This window comes from Macrotis lagotis, chromosome 1 (assembly GCF_037893015.1).
Source record: "Macrotis lagotis isolate mMagLag1 chromosome 1, bilby.v1.9.chrom.fasta, whole genome shotgun sequence".
In the NCBI taxonomy this organism is placed as follows: domain Eukaryota; kingdom Metazoa; phylum Chordata; class Mammalia; order Peramelemorphia; family Peramelidae; genus Macrotis; species Macrotis lagotis.
In genome coordinates, this window is record NC_133658.1 from 650,713,212 (window position 1) to 650,730,157 (window position 16,946).

Here is a 16,946-nt window from a genome sequence, read left to right on the forward strand (position 1 = left end):
CTCTCTACTTCCCCTTTCTGCCTTCTCCCCTTCCCTCTCATTTCTTTATTGAGTGAAATGTATTTCTACATTCAGCTGTTAATTTTTCCATCCTTCTTTTCACTAGTTCAGATGAGAATGAGGTTCAAGTATCAACTTCTCCCCTTCTGCTCCCTCATCTTTGTTTGAATCGATGGCTACTTGTACAACCTTATTATGTGAGAGAATTTCCCATAATCTTTCTTTCCCTTGCTCCCTGTCAAGTGTATTCTTCTACCACTCCCTTCTATTCTTCAGCATATAACACAACTACACTCAAGGCTTCTGCCTAATCTTGGATTCCCTCTTTGACACCTGATAATGATTGGGTTTAGGGGATTCAGGGGGCAGCTAAGTGGTGCAGTGTATAGAATACCAGCCCTAGAATCAAGAGGACCTGAATTCAGATGTGGTTTTAGACACTTAATAATTGCCCAACTGTGTGAGTTTGTAAAGATATTACCTTTTTTTTTTTATTAAGGTTTTTGCAAGGCAAATTGAGGTTAAGTGGCTTGCCCAAGGCCACACAGCTAGGCAATTATTAAGTATCTGAGGCTGGATTTAAACTCGGGGACTCCTGACTCCAGACCCCAGGACCAGTGCTCTATCCACTGTGCCACCTAGCTGCTCCAAAATATTACCTTCTAAAAACAAAAAAAATTTTGTGAAATAAAATGTCTTTGATATCTTGTTTTTCAGGTGGCTTGTTTTCTCAATCTGTTTTCCAGATCATTTGTTTTTACCATAAGATACCCTATATTCTTCTGTGTGTGTGTGTGTGTGTGTGTGTGTGTGTGTGTGTGTCTATGTGTCTATTTTTAGAGTTTTGACTTAATATTTTTTTGTTGCCTCATAGAAGTATTGATTTCTGTTTGATCCATCCTGATTCAGGGAGTTTATTGTTTCTATTGGTTTTGTGCTTCTTGGACCAGGTTATTAATTCCTTTTCTAATCTTTTCTTACATAGTTCTTTTCCAGGTTTTTCCCTCTAATATTCTCATTTTTTAAAAATAAAAGTATTTTAACTCTTAAAAAAATTTGCTTCATCTCTTCCAGGAATTCTAGTTCAATTTGTGCCCGAGCTGTTTTTTTTTTTTCCTTTTAAGGCTTTGTTTTTAGAGGTTTTGGAGTCATTCTTTTCTTCTGGGTTTATTATGTTTTCAGTGTCCCTACTGCCATAATAACTTTTTATAGTGGGATTTTTTTTTTTGTTTGCTCATTATTCCAGACCACTTCCTGACTTTGGACTTGATGTTACAGTGGAGCTCTGTGGCACTTCTGGAGAGAAGGTCTGAGCTAGTTCCCTTCTGCTTTCTTGGGGGGCATTTAGTGTTACATTGTTTCAGAATCTCAGGGACAGGCTGGGAACCTGAAAGTTTTGGTGTTCCCCAAAAGAGTATGTTTCAAGGCATAGTCTTCTGTCGGTTCTCCTGGTCTTCAAGTTCTTGACCTGTGCTTAGTTAGGCCTGAGCAATTGAAGACTGGTGCCAGACTCAGCCATTGTCAGCCAGCTGGGAAGCTCTGCTGGTTCAGAGTGATGAATCTACTTTGCTCTGGGATTCCTTCCTTGGTTATTCCTCTGCAGACCTCAGACCAGGTTGAAGACTGAAACTGAGCTCCTGTTTGGCTCTTGGGGTCTGAACAGCATTGCTATTACTTGCTTCTGAATTTCTCTTTTAGCACACAGCTCAGGGTTTAAAAGGGAGTTGGGGGGGGAGTAGAAATAGGTCCTCTTATCAAGTCTGCCCTAGATCTGAGATCAATCCTGATCTCAGTGTCCCAGCACAGGTCTGGGACCTCTTCTTGCCCTGGTGCACAGTCTTGCCTGGGTGCTGGAATGTTCTGCATGATTCCTGGCTTACAATATTGCATCCTCAGTGTCTGCAGAACTCTTATCTGTGTCACTGTGCCAGTCTGGCCTGGAACATGACTCACTGTGACTTTGTCTTGGATTTTCCCATCAAGATCCATTCAGTCAGGTGCATCTTACTGGTCTGTCTGTTTGGAGGAGTTTTATTCTTGAAGGGTAGGAGGACAGTAGACTATTTCTGGCTACTCTAACCATCTTGCCTTTGCCTCTTCCATTAGACAAGTTTTAAAGAATTAGTATATTAAAATTTTTAGTTGTTTTTTCTTTTGATGTCAGTTATAGGACTGTCATTAACATTCACAGAAGAGTTACTGATTATTCATGTCTTCACTTAGGAACTCATTGTTTATAATTCACATTTTGTTGGCACTAAATAATGACCAAAGTGATTATAATGCTTTTAGTACATATACTGATTTGAGGACTTCTAATAATTCCCCAGCCCCCTTCTAAGAAACCACTGAGGTAGATATAGATGTAAAATATAGGCTGTGTGTACAATGTACCAAATATACTAAATTTCTTGCCTTTAAAAATATTTTTAGAGAGGCTGGAAATAATGTTCAGTACATTTGGAGCTATTATTCAGTGGCTGAATTGAAGAAGATGATGGATGCATTTGATACTTGGGAAGGTGAAGGTATGGTATCAATGTTTTTTTTTCCTATTGTAGCAGTTAAACTTTTCTCAGAAAATTGTGTTTTAATAGTATGGTGCTTCTGTTAGAGCTCTCTGAATAGATCCAGCAAGAAATTGTCAATCTGGGTAGAAAACATGGGCAGGAAACATCCAAGTCTGTAGGCCGTATGTCAAGGAGCTTTTTAGGGGTGAATTAATTAAATGTTTGAGCAAATGTAGAAGGCTAATTTTTAAGTTGATTATTTTGTATGGCCCATGAATGATGTTATAAATATCCAAATGGCCCTTGACAAAAAAGAAGGTTCCCCACACTTGGTTTAGGATAATATACTGATGCAGTTTAAGGCCATATGCCATGAGTTGCTAGTTGTTATTATTTACCTATTTTTATTACCTTATTATTCACTTCAATGCAGCAATTTGTTTTGTTTTCTGAGTATCAACTATGCCTAAAAGTATGCGTAAAATTCATTCAAATAAGAAAATAATTTGAAGGGAGAAAAAGTCATATTACTTAAATCAAGAAAATGTAATCCAAAGTCAGTTAATATTTAATAATGCATCCTAATTTGTAAAACTAATTTTTGTAACTAGATCATTTTTAAGGGAATTCATAAAAATATTCAATTTTGATTTTTTTAAATTCACTTTCATTTCCAAATGTGTCTTTCCCTTTCCCCTTCCTAGTGGAAGTATTTACTGTACCAAAGAATGAAGAGGAGAAAAAAATAAACTGAGCAAAATAGAACAATATTTCAGCCAAGTCTTATTATATATAGTTTTCTACATCTTTAGTTCCTCTCTGCAAAGAAGATCGGGGGTACATTTCCTCATTTTTTCTGGACCAAGTGTGGTTATTATAATCACAGTTTTTTATGCTATTTCTTTTTTTTGGTTATTTTTTCCATTGTTGTCATTGCATATTGTTTTTCTGGAAACTCTTTACTAAAGTGCTTATCTTATGTATCCGTTCATATACATCTTCCATCGTTTCTCTGAATATTTTATGTTTATTATTTTTATGGTGCAATAAATATTTCATTACATTCTTATTTGCTTAACCATTCTCTAATTTATGGGAATTTCATTATTTCTACTTTGTTATTACTACAGAAAGTGCTGCTATTGAATATTAAAATACTTATTGGATCTTTCCATTTTTGTCTTCTTGGGGTATATGCCTGCCATTGGGAACTCTGGCTCAAAGGGTGCTGACATTTTAATCTTTTTTTCAAGCGGAAATCTTAATTTTTTTCTAGAATGATTGTTCAGTCCATAGCTTTAATAGTGTATTAGTATGCTTGTATTTTTGTAGTTGCTCCATTGACTATTCCTATTTTTTTATCTTAACCAGTTGACTCTTTGTGAAGTAAAACTTCAGAATTATTTTGATTTGTACTTATTGCTGACTTAGAATAACTTTGTTGTTATTAATGACTGTTCTTAGTTTGAAGTTCTTTGTTCATCCTTTTTGACCACTTAGGATTTAGAATTCTAAGAAGGATTCAGGCATAGTTTTCCTTTTTCACAATTGGGAAGCAATGGGGCTGATCAAGTAGAATCATTAAGAACCACCCCCCAAAAAAAAAACCCACAAAAAAAGGAACTTAATATCTTTATAATATATAATATAATTAGATCTTAACTCTTCTGTGTATGTCCATAGAAAATGGAACAAATATGTTAGTGGTTCTTCCTGTCCATTTCTGTACATTCTGATTGTGTATCAATGGTAGGACAAAAGGAGGCTTTTATGTATACTTTTAAAAGAACTATTTTTAGATGATATTCCTTAGGGAGAGAAACTAGAACTTCATTTTCATTGTTATATGGAATTCCTGGTTGAGAAAATTTTCTCTTAATGCAGGTTGGCACTTTCCTGTTTAATTTATAATAGTCTCAGAGTTTTCCTGGTGTCCTAGGTTTTGAGGCTAGCTCTCTTATCTTCTCTGCCATGTTACTCTTAGAAATATTCAAGTATTTTCATGGAGGCCACATGTTCTATGCTGAATTCCTGTCCCTTTTCTTCATTAATGACTGTAAAATGATATTTATTCTATTTCTCTTCTATTCAGAGATTGATAATTGTACCTCATGGAAGTCCCTTTAATGGAAAGGTCGTTTAAAACCTTTTAGCTCAGCTTCCTCATTTTATAGAGTGGATTGTGAGGCCTAGAGAGGGCATGTGACATAAGGCTACTCAGGTAGTTAATTGTCAAAGGTGGAATTTAAACTTCAATCCTCATAATCCTATTCCAGTGCTTGCTCTGTTATGCGAGGTCTTTCTCTCTCTAATGATTTGGTTATAAATCTGTTGTGAGATTTTCATTTGTATGGCTGTGCTTCTGTTATAATAGAATGTGTGAAATTAACAATTTTTCTACTTGCTCTTATATGGCTTCTTGGTGCTGAATATTTCAATACAGGATCTCATTCAAATATTTTCTTTTGCATTGTAGGTGTTAGCTACTGGCGTGTTCCACAGGAATTGATAGAATGCTGGACCCTTGAAGAGCGACCTTTACAGGGAAATCTTCGTCACATGGCTCCAATTAGAAAAAGGTTATTTGTTTTATTGATTACTCTTCTCTGTGTCTTGATCAAGGATCTATATTTTTGTTGTTTTTTTTTAAAAAGAGAAAAATAATCCTTGCTTCTCTATAGATAGATTTTGACAAGATAATTTGTGTTTTCTTTCAATATGTTTAAAAATTCTTGATATCTATTACTAAAATTACCTATGTTGTGTCATGTTCAGTTGGATTTATTCTGACTAGACAAAATTTGATCCACTTCTACTAAAGGGGAGGAAAGGGCAAAAGAGAATGTTGGAAATCAAGGAGAGACATTTAAAGATCAGATTTAAAGAGGGATTCAAATATCAAATGAAATAACATATATAAAGTTCTCGATAACCCTTAAAGTGCTGTATACATGCTAGCCATTGTTAGACCATAATCCGGTATTTATAATAATTATCTTGTAAAAATGTACATTATAAATACTATCATTCCCAGGTTATAGATGAGAAGCTCAGAAGAATTAAGTGATTTTATATACATACATACATACATACATACATACATACATATATATACTCATCTCTACTCTGTCCTACCACAGTAATAAGATTTCTATCCTAAAATCTTTTTGAGTAAATATTATTTTATTTTTTTCCAGTTACATGTAAAGAGAGTTTTCAATATTCAATTATTATAAGATTTTTGAGTTCCAAATTTTTCTCCCTCCCATCCCCCTATATATATGCAGTCATATTATATATATTTCCACATTAATCATTGTGAAAGAAGAAACAGAACAAAAGGAAAAAGCCACGAAAAACAAAAGAAAAAAGTGAAAATAGTATGCTTCAATCTGCATTTTGACTCTGTAGTTCTTTCTTGGGATTTGGATAGCATTGTCCCTCTTGAGTCTTTTGGAATTGTCTTGGTCTGTCCTAAATTTTTAATGTTACTGTTCTGGGTGGTATATGCTGACACTTATTTTAATAAGTACATTTATTTATAAGTACATACTCTGTAATAAAGTATCAGACCAGTAGATCTGTGTATTCCATTTACCATTGAAATAGATGAGAAGCAGTATTACCTTAGTGGAGAGAAAGCTACTTTGCTGCCAGGAAGATGGATTCAAGTCTTTCCTGTGATAAATACTAACTTTGTATCCCTGGTCAACTCATGATAGCTCTCAGTTCCCCAATCAGCTTTCTAGGACTCCTTTATATTTTTTATGTAGGAAATTTCCAGTTTTTCAGGGGCAACTAGGTGGTGCAGTGGATAGAGCACTGGCCCTGGAGCAAAGAGGACCTGAGTTCAAATCCACCCTTAATAATTGCCAAGCTGTGTGGCCTTGGGCAAGCCACTTAACCCCATTGCCTTAAATAAAAAAAAAATTAAAAAAAAATATTTTGCAGTTGTTATCTCATTTGATCCTTACAACAACTCTGTGAGGTAGGTGCTATTTTTCTTTTTTATAGATAAAGAAACTAAGACAGAGAGAGATTAAATGATTTGTCCATGGTCACACTGTTAATAAGTATCTGAGGCAGGATTTAAACTCAGATCTTCCTGACTTTGGGTCCATAACAAATTGTCATGAAACTAGTTGCCTGTCTGAATTGGTGGAGGAAGTTCCCCATACCGGTTGAATCTTAATTTTGGTAATGAATATAAAACTACTGCAAAAGAGGTTATACGACTTTATGGAAAATAAGTTTGATTTATTTATATCTGGTCTACAGTGTTTTGGTTTTTTTGGGGGGGTTGCAAGGCAGTGGGGTTAAATGACTTGCCAAAGGTCACATAGTTACTAAATATCAAGTGTCAGAGTTCGGATTTGAACTCAGGTCCTCCTGATTCCAGCGTTCCATACCCTTAAAATATGTTTTTGATAGAAGTATTTTTTTTAAATTAAAAGATTTTGACACAATGAAAATTTAGATGAGTGATTTTTTTGCACATACATGAAAAACATAGTCTTTAATTATACAAATGTAAAATAATTTTTGCATTTCAAATATTGAAAATTCACAATGATATTTTCTTCACTTCTATCATCAATAGTTCAGAATTTTTTATTTAGCAGGATTTAATGAGTGAATAAATTATTCATTTATAAATTAGCATTAGATCCACTCATACAGCTCTGAATTCAACTGCATTTTAAACATTTTTAATTATGTGTTTTTTCTTTGGTTTTGGGCTGGAAGTCATCTGGTTCTGTGAATGCTGTTCTTCAGATTTCCTAACTTTATTGAACACTTAGTATAGTGAGATTTATATTTTCTTTAGTGTCCTTTAAGGTTTTGACTGTTTTCTGATGTCTGTTCTCTGTATCTTTCACAAATGTTCAGAGAAGATTTATTCCTGACCTATAAATGATAGCACTTTTTTCCATTTATGATATCCCATTTCTTAGAATCCTTATTTTTTACTGGGTTTTTTAAATGCTTTCTAAAATTAGTAAATTATTAAAAAGACTAGGGGAAGAATAATAAAATTGTAGTATAGATAAGTTAAAAAAATCAACAGCTAAATTTTAGGGTGAATATATGCTGTATTCAAGTATTCCATTCACTGGGTCTCTTAACCTTTGTTCAATTCAAAATGATGAATCTGAAACTGGGAAAGATTTTTTTATGTATATCATAATTGTATTTATGTTTATCATGTTATATTTATCATAGTATTAGTGTTAATGAGGCTTACTTTAATATTTTCTGATTCTTTGAAAATTGTCAATTTCTGTGTGTTATAGTTGGCAATTTTATTAACCAGAATATTTAATTAACTAGATTCATTCCTAACATTTCTAGTTAACAGTTTACTCTATATCCTCTTGTGTTTTAGAAGTTAATTTTGATTAAATATAATAAATACAATATAGCAAAAATTATATGTGTTTTGTTTAACAATCTTAGACTGGGGGCAGCTAGGTGGAGTAGTGGATAAAGCACCAGCCCTGGAGTCAGAAGTACCTGAGTTCAAATCCGGACTCAGACAGATATTTAATAATTACCTAGCTGTGTGGCCTTGGGCAAACCACTTAATTCCATTGCCTTGCAAAAACTGAAAACAAACAAACAAAAAACAATCTTAGGCTTGGGGTAAATAGATATTTAAACTAAGACAATCCAACTCTCAAATAGTTTATAGTAAATTTACCTGAAGGAGGAAAGATTTAGAGGTATAATCTGATATTGGATAAGCAATTGGTTCATATCTAGGCAGAGTAATGGGACAAAAAATTTCTAAAATAAGGGGGAGAGGAACTAAATCCAAAATAGTGGGAAAATTAGGTATTTTCCATCTTTTTGGACTTGCTTTTCCTAGTGTATTTTTGACTTTCTGATATATCTTATTCTTAGTTTATTCTTTCCCAAACTTGCCTGATATTTCCCTGAATATTATTGTGTAGTGGAAAGATTATGAAAGAAAGATTCTGAACAGATTTGAATTCTAGCTCAGCCACTGACCTGGTGGCGGATAAGTCATGTGGCCTCTCTCACTCTTGGTTTCCTCATCTGTAAGTTAGACTAATTGATAACAACTGCCCTTTGTAGAGCATTCTGGTTTATGACACTCTTCTCACAATAGTCTTAAAGTTAGCAAATAGTCTGAATATTATCCCCATTTTACACATGTGGAAATTGAGGCTATGAGATATGAAGTGATAAGTTTCTTTCCATCTCTGTCTCACCATAATGTATGATTCTTTTAAATGTCTCACTATTCCATGAATTGGTTCAGTTGTGGATCAAATCGTGTTTCAGGTATGTAGTGATGAATTTTGTAGTTCTTTCAGTTGAACAGTAGAGTGAAATGCCATTTTCATTATGTAGTAGTTTTTAAAGTTTGTCATTTAGAATACCATTACTTATAAAAGTAATGACAGAACTATCTATGAGATTAACTTTATCTAGTGTTTTATACAGGAAAGTAACTTTACCTGAAGATCATCTTTGGAAATATTAATTACTGTGAGTTATGTAAAATCTTGAAAATGACAATCCTTTATATTTACAGGCGCCTGGTAGCCTTGAATGAAGATGAAGAGGATGCTGTGAACTGTAAGACAGGACCTAAACCCATTAGATTTTTGGGTCCTTCAACAAGCACACACATCAAAGTCAAAAATTCTGCTTCGGTAAAGGTGGTTGCATCTAATACTTCAAAAACCTCTTCCCAGATGACAATTAAGCGACCCAGTAGTGGCAGTCATTTAGTTCGATGCCATACAGTGTCAAAAACTGTACCTGCCCCTGGCGTTTCAATGTCTGTGAATTCACAGACACCCTGTGGAACTGTAAGTGCAGAAAATGGTGAAACACATACATCCCCAGTGAAGGCTTCCCTCTCAGAAAAAAAGCCTACCCCTACTCGAGTGATCAAACTGAAGCGGACTCCTCTGTGTACTGTAACGCCTTCTCAGCTGCCCTCTCCAGGAATGAATAAAACAAACCACCCTGAAACTCCTTCTGCTGAAATGCCCAATACTTCTAGTGTGTGGGCTCAAAATGTGAAGAATGAGAATAACTAGCAGTAACCAGTGATGGAATTAAAAATTTTTTATCTTTATTTCTTAGAACTTCTAATCCATATGGTATGATGAAGTTAATAAGTATCTTTTGATACAGTAGTCATGGAAACTGCAAATTTGAGAGTTACTAGGGAGTTTGTGGGCAGTAGGAGTTTTGGCTGAAGGATTAATCAAATGGTTAGGACTGATTTATTGTTTTTTAAAATTTTGAAACATTTAGTTTTTACATAGGCATAGTTAATGAGCCTCAAGTTTTAAAAAAATGTGCTGGAATCGTTTTGTTTTAATTTTTTTATGGCACAAAAGCAAGAAAGCAACTCAGCATTTAGTCATCAGATAATCTTTGTCTTAACTACTAAAGGCAAAAAAATGATAAATCTAAACTTTGCTTGGGACTGAAGCACTTTCATAGTTTCATTTTTATTGAAGACCAGGGCTTGGAGTATGTCAGACAGTAGTTGTTATCTGGATTACTATAATCTCTGTTAGTTAAAAGTTTGTAAAGTAAATGTAGACCTCCTAGTTTGATCAAGTGGAAATAAGGCCCATCCTGTCTAGGCCATATGACAGGAAAATAAAGGAAGGGAGGACATAAAAGATAATACTTTGAGATCATTCCTTGACTCTTGAAATTTAAAAGAAATGTTTTTTCTGTCTCTTTCTCACATCCACACATAGGTGGCCCTTACTACTTTCCTTTTGCAAATGTTTGCATTTAATGTAAGGGGAATTATTAGGGCATAAATTCTAGGGTACTTCATTAGAATGATTTGACAAGAGGTTGTTTTATCTATTTTGGTTAAATTTTTTTTAATATATATATATATTTTGAAGGTTCTTTGGAACAGTAGAAGTTGGAAGTTTTAACTATCTTTTCAAATAAAGCTAATATTTTTTTTCAAAAATTACCAAACACTAAAGGAAGACACTCATTACATAGCATAATTTGTATGCATATAATAATTTTCCACATGGGAAGATGAATTTAAGATTTTTTTACAGAATATTTGATTAATTATCTATTTTTCCATGAATATTCAGTTGCATATATTTTGCCTCTTACATTTTTAATTTTATATCTGAACTCTTTCTACCTTAAAGGAATATTATGCCTTTTGTGTTTTTACAACTAATTTCATAAAACAATACTTTCTATTTCACTACTCATCAGAATATTTGGAGCAATCAAAAAGAGTAAGCTAAAGATCCTTAAGAGGATTAATTTTACAAAAATAAATAAAACTTTTCCAGAAAAAGAAATTGTGATGATTTTTTGTGAATGCATTTTCCTAGGTGTCCCTGACCTTTGATAGTAATCACATTTGCAGTTATGCAGATTGGGGAATTTTCTCTTGACTTTGAATAATGCAGAAAATAATTAAACATGAATAGATAAATATGCTATCACAATAGATTATATTTACATATGTCAAAGTCTTTGATTGGAGTTTTCTTTGGCTAGAATTTTTAATAGGTGTGGAATGTTGAAGATCTATGATAATGCTGCCACAAAATAACTTTCTTCCATGTTCTATATGTTTAAAAAATCCAGTCCTTGATAGAATACTGTTAGCTCCCAAAACTATTAAAAATACTATTTCAGAATATAGGTATTCAGAAATATAAAAGAATATATATATTGAATTCTCATCTTTATCCAGAGGAGCCAGTATTAGGAGTCAAGATAGATAGTATTTCTGCCTAGGTGGTGTGTTTGAGTAAGGGCAACTAGCAGCTTTTGTAGAAGAGCTTTTGCTTAAGATATTTGCTTAGATATTTGAATTGTCTAATTGTCTATTACCTTTTTTGTTAAGTTAAACAAAACAAATTTAGCTTAACGACTATTTTGGTTCCTGTGAGAATTTGGTTTGGGGCCAAATGTAAAGGAGATTGGAAAAACCAGGGTTGGGAGGGATAGTTTAAATTGGTTTCGGGAAATAAGGTCTATGAAGATTGTTGGTCTTAGTAAGCTTTTTTTCTATCTTGTTATCTTTGGTTTCATAAACATAAAAAATTCCCATACAGCAAAATAAAAAGATCCTTAATTAAATCTGATATAATTTCACAAATGTATATATGTTTAGAAGGAAATTAGGTAAGCATGTTGGATGGCTTGATACAGTTTCCCATTCCTGGGAAAATGATCAGCACATTTTATAGATGGTGGGTCATTGATATTTTTATTTTGCATGTTTCTCCAGTAGTCCTACAATTGGTCACATGAAAGAATCTATAACAATGACATGCATATGTCAGTGCCCTTCAGGCCAAAAATAATCTTAAATTCTTTTCTTCATGGAAAAACTATAATTTAAAGAATGATTTACACAGATAAAGCCTCTTCCATTTAGCTATTGCAGGAGAGGATTTGGAGTGAGCAAAAATACAAACAAAAGAAAACCTTAGTAATTTTTGGTACAGTGAGGTCTGGCTTAAGTTAGATTTAACATATCCTATATCAGTTCAGCAAAAAAGAATGAAAAGAGTTTGCTTACCAAAGTTGAAAACATAAATTTTTGAGATGCCAAATAGAAAAAGAAATTTCACATTATTGTCAACATGGTCCTCAAATTGATCTTTATAAATTAAAGCATTTTTATTTGACATAATCACAACAAATAGCTGCACAATAGTTTTTTAAAAAGTCCTATGCCCAATATAAGTAGAGGAAAATTTTGACTAAGTTCTGATTATAAGCTGACCCTGTGAATTGAGATTCAAACTGATATTTGGGCCAATTAACACAACATGTCTCATAGAATGAAAACATTACAGCTTCAAACTCATTGTCTCTAGAGCACTGGGTAAGGAATTTTAGAATTCTTGAATTCTAGTATTCTGGGACCCTGTGCCATTTTCCATTTGTTAAATGGAGACTGGATACTTGTTAAGTGTCTCTTCTGCAAAGGAACACAAGCAGGTGTCTGTAAAAAAATTACAGTATGACCAAGTATCTTTCAAAAGTTTCCAGTATAGCTAGGGAGATGACAATTTAAAAGTTAAAGACAGGCAAAAAAGTAAATTACAAATAATGAGTAGGAACAAAAATTCCTACAGGGATTAATAAGGAATAATCACTTCTACCTATAGATAGGGAAGGTTTCACTGAATAGGTGAGATTTTTAGCTGGGCATTGGAGGATTGGAAAGGTTTGTAGAAACAAAGGGATGGAAAGACATTTCTTTTGGGAGAATGACCAGAGCAGTGACAAGGAGTTGGAAAAACATACTTTATGTTCAGGAAAAAGTGTTTCAAGCTGAGGGTTTGAGTATTAAGCATGAGTTTGGAAAACTAGGTTAGGGCCAAGATAGAAAGCCTTCAATGTCAGGCTAAGAAGTTTTTTACTTTTTTCTGTAGGTAGAGAAATGACAAATATAAATTTTGAGGGTGAATTTGACAGTGATTGGATTGGGATTGGGGTAGGGCATCTATCTGCATAATTGTAAGAACCAATGGCAATTATTTGTGATAATGCTTTATTATAATTTTGCCAATTATAATTATTACTGGTAAGAACTGATATATAACTAATACTTAGATGTCATCTTTTTCCCCATGTTGCTTAAAGCCATATGGAGACCTCTAAAGCTTCATTACCACATCTCAATGGGGTAGATAGTTGACATATAGGTGTGATTTAATGATGAGAAACTGAGACCTGAGCCTTTTGGGGATTTGCCTCCAGGGCAATCAGTGGGTCATAGTCCCAAAGATAGTCATAGAAACTCAGGCTCTTGTCTTAGTTGCCTTCCAATGGAGGCATTTATTATTTACTCACCATAAGTTAAACCAAATTGTCATGTTCTAATGCTCAAAAATATTTATGTACTAGATTCTACTTAAATGAAAAGTGAGAGAATAATTGTACAAGTATATTTACTTCATTCAAAAAGTTTCAAAAGTTGTAAAGTCGCAGTTAAGTGTACTAGATGAACTCATTAAATGAACTCATTGTTGAATCACTTTGTAACAGGAGAAATCATAGACTTTATGGATATTGTTTACGTTGAAATAGTTGGTACACGATCTTGTTCAGAATATTTTATTCTACAAGTTTGTAGTTAGTGAAATAAAAGGAGGAAAAACTTACAAAATATGAAAAGAAATGTTCTTAAATAGCATAACTGTTCCAAGCATTGTACTTATCAGGTAACTAAGAATTTTTAAAGGTGATAGTGAGATTTTTTTCACATGTATCTCTTCGCTTCTAAGTTTTGAAGTCTATTCCAGATGGTGTATTTTAGTTGTCTAAGAACTTTTAATAACAATGGCAAGGTTTTCCCATATGTATTTATATACTGAAACTATCCATTGAATATTGTCAATTTAATGCTGTACGCTTTTTTCTTAGTAAATAGTGATTGAATGATTCTTTAAGTACATAAGATTTTGAACATTCAATATGGTCAAAAGAAAACATGAATACCTAATGAAAAAAATTACTTTGTTTTCAGCTGCTTCCAGAGTTACAAGGTCATAGATTTTATATGATGGTGCAGTCTTTAGTAAAATGAAGGCTACATTTTCACCTGTCTTCTTGTCAAACTCCTGAGATATATACAGTATGTATTGCTTTAGAAAATCTAATTTTTCTTTGCTACAGCCTTTGTTCAACATATGTTACTCCAAATAGATCATACATATTTAAATTTTTCTACATTGAAAGTTGATGCAGGCAGCTGCATTTTAAGCCAGTAGAATTTCACAGAATTGTTACTCCATGTTGTATACTAACTGCCTATTCATGTAGTACTGCTTTTTATTTTATAGCTTTGTTTTACATACCTCCATTTCCGTCTGTGATCCCAAAGCCCACATTCCACTAGCAAAACCCTCCTTAGGCATGTAAATCTAATGAGTACAGTGTCTTAGGAAAGAGGAATTTTTAAAAAGATACCAAATATACTTTTTTCACCATACATCAAAGACATGATTTTATCATTATGGATAAGGATTCCACTAATGTGGATCACAGCCTTTCCTTGCCTCATTGGTAGCTTCATGTAGGCAAAAAAAAAAATCAAGTGACCAGCTTTACAGTAATGATATTCTGAAAAAGTAGGTAGGATGATAGTCCATAATCTATAAATCTTTTCAATTTGCCAGACCTTGTGCTATCTTAACATAATTTTTGAGAAGTAAGGGTTGCCAACAACGTGTTATGGCATCAGAAAATATGTTTTTTTTAAATGGCAATTTAATATCAGATCAGGGGAAAATTACTGATATCTTGAATATCTTATTTTTTGTCACTGCAACTAAACTGTTTTGGAAATAACAATTTTTTTCTAGTAAAGGAGGCAAAGAAGAAAGTTCATCCAAGTAGAATGTATGCTCCTTGAGGAGCTTTTGCCTTTGTTTCCTCTACCACCTCAGACAGTGACTGGAATGTGGGTGCTTAATCGATCTTGTTGAATTCAGATGTTCAGGACTGTAGCTGAATCAATGATGTAGTGGAAGTAGCATGGCTCTGGAGTTCGCAGTACTGGGGCTGTTGTCTTCCCATTGACACCTACAGTATATGGAGCCAGTTACTTAACCTCCCTCAGCTTCCATTTCATCTGATATGAGATCAAGGGAATTGGAATAGACTCCAAGCTTCTGAGAACCCTTCTAGCTACAATCTGATATATGGCTATTTTCCATAGGTTAGCTGGGTATGGTTGAAGTCTTTGACTATTACTCCTGTGGTCCAGAAGTTCTATTTCTGTTCCTGAAAGTTCTCATCTCTTTCTCTGCTGCATAGATTATTCCACATCATATATGCAAGGCCTGTTAGATGAAACATTCTAAGCAAAACAATTTTAGTGCCTTCCTCTCAACCACTGCTTCCTCTGGTTCAGTAAGTGAATGAGAGACAGAGCTAATGGTTTCAGGTGAGCAAGGTGTGCAGGGTTGGTATTTTAAAGATGAAAATGAAAAACAGTCACGTAAAAAGAAAGCAAAAGGAATCTTGGGCTTTTGGAATACATTGTTCAAGGCTGCTCTTACATTTCTGGCTTCACTTATACATTAGACACTTTCTTGAATGTTTGTGGCAAAGATGCCACACAGGCATGCTCTTCATCCTTCATCCACATCACTCTTTAGTTGTGAGTTAGAGAAGACTTAAGGCAAGGAAAGGGCCCCTTTCTCCCCACGCCTTTTAAAAAGGCAAGTCCTTTCAAGAACCCAAAGCTAGAGATGACCCTCCTCTCCTCAGCACTATGTACTTCTTGACACTTTTCACAACCATGCCTTATCTTAAAGTTATTGCTGTATATCATGACTTACTGAGTTGTAAACAAGGAAATGGACTTTTGTCAAACTTCAGTTTTGTATCCATAGCCCATTGAACACAGAAGATGCTTAATATATGTTTGTTGGTTTGGATGGATGGGGGTCTGAAATTAGTGCATGGGTTCATTCTAATTGAGCTCTTGCTTTTTTACAAGCCTCCAAAGTCTTTCATAAAGGTTTCTGAAGAACCAGAATTTGAAATCTGAAAAAACTGGAAAATCAGTTTCTTCTGTGATTTTTGACAAGAATTTTTTAAAAAATGTGTTTTGTCAGAAGTCTAGGAAAAAGCCTTTTGTTAATGAGGCTTAAAAACCATTAATGTATACTGTTCCCAAGAAGTGAGTTTTGTGGTCTAATTTTCTGTAAAATTCATGTGTAGTGGTGCTTAGTATAGTGATCACCTACAATGAAATAAAATTTCTTCCACAATTGTATACATTTGCTCTGTCAAACTAATTTATTTCAGTTTACTTAATTATCCAGGTTGGCCTAGCTTTGGAGGATCTTTAAAACCTCAGCCCCTTTCCAATGATCTTGTGAATAACCAACTCCAAAATGGTGTTATTTTTTCTTTTGAAACTTATTCGATGTTAAAATTTACTTTATTTGAAATGCTATTATATTATATAAAAGGACTATAATTCCTGTGCTTTTGTAAGGATTAGAGTACAAAATCCAAAGGGCTCATGAAAATTAATTCTCAAAATATAGTGTAAATGTTGTGAAAGAACTAATTTATTTTTTCAATAAGTTGTAATAAAATGTACTGGAAAATTGCTGGAGTCTTCCCAAAGAGCCTTTATCTAGATGATTGCTTTAGTAGTGTGCTCCAAGACCATAACTAAGAATCAGTTCCTAATGCTACAGTAAAAAGCAGACAAAGAGAATTTCCTTAGTGTGTTAGTGAGATTGATGGTTCAAGGAAGAGGAGGATGGGAAAATGTCCTTGCACTAATCTGTGAAGAATATTAAAATATGAATAATTTCAACCCAATTATTGAGGTTTAGTTAATTAAGTTTTTTCATTTTACCTACAAAATTAAGAATTGCAGCTAAAAATAAGGATTTTCCATAGTATCAT

The 16,946-nt window shown here is 33.6% G+C and overlaps 1 protein-coding gene across 6 annotated transcripts in view; it reads left to right on the plus strand.

Annotated features, from left to right (window-relative positions):
* The window catches only part of KCTD18 (potassium channel tetramerization domain containing 18), a 41,898-nt gene extending 25,256 nt beyond the window's left edge, over positions 1 to 16,642 (plus strand). For all 6 annotated transcript variants that reach the window (XM_074215362.1, XM_074215363.1, XM_074215364.1 and 3 more), the window contains 3 exons: positions 2,434 to 2,528; positions 4,987 to 5,089; positions 9,073 to 16,642. In XM_074215362.1, coding sequence (XP_074071463.1) covers positions 2,434 to 2,528; positions 4,987 to 5,089; positions 9,073 to 9,586 — 712 coding nt within the window. In that variant the 3' untranslated portion in view covers positions 9,587 to 16,642. The remainder of the gene's footprint in view (positions 1 to 2,433; positions 2,529 to 4,986; positions 5,090 to 9,072) is intronic.
* Positions 16,643 to 16,946: the final 304 nt, after the last annotated feature.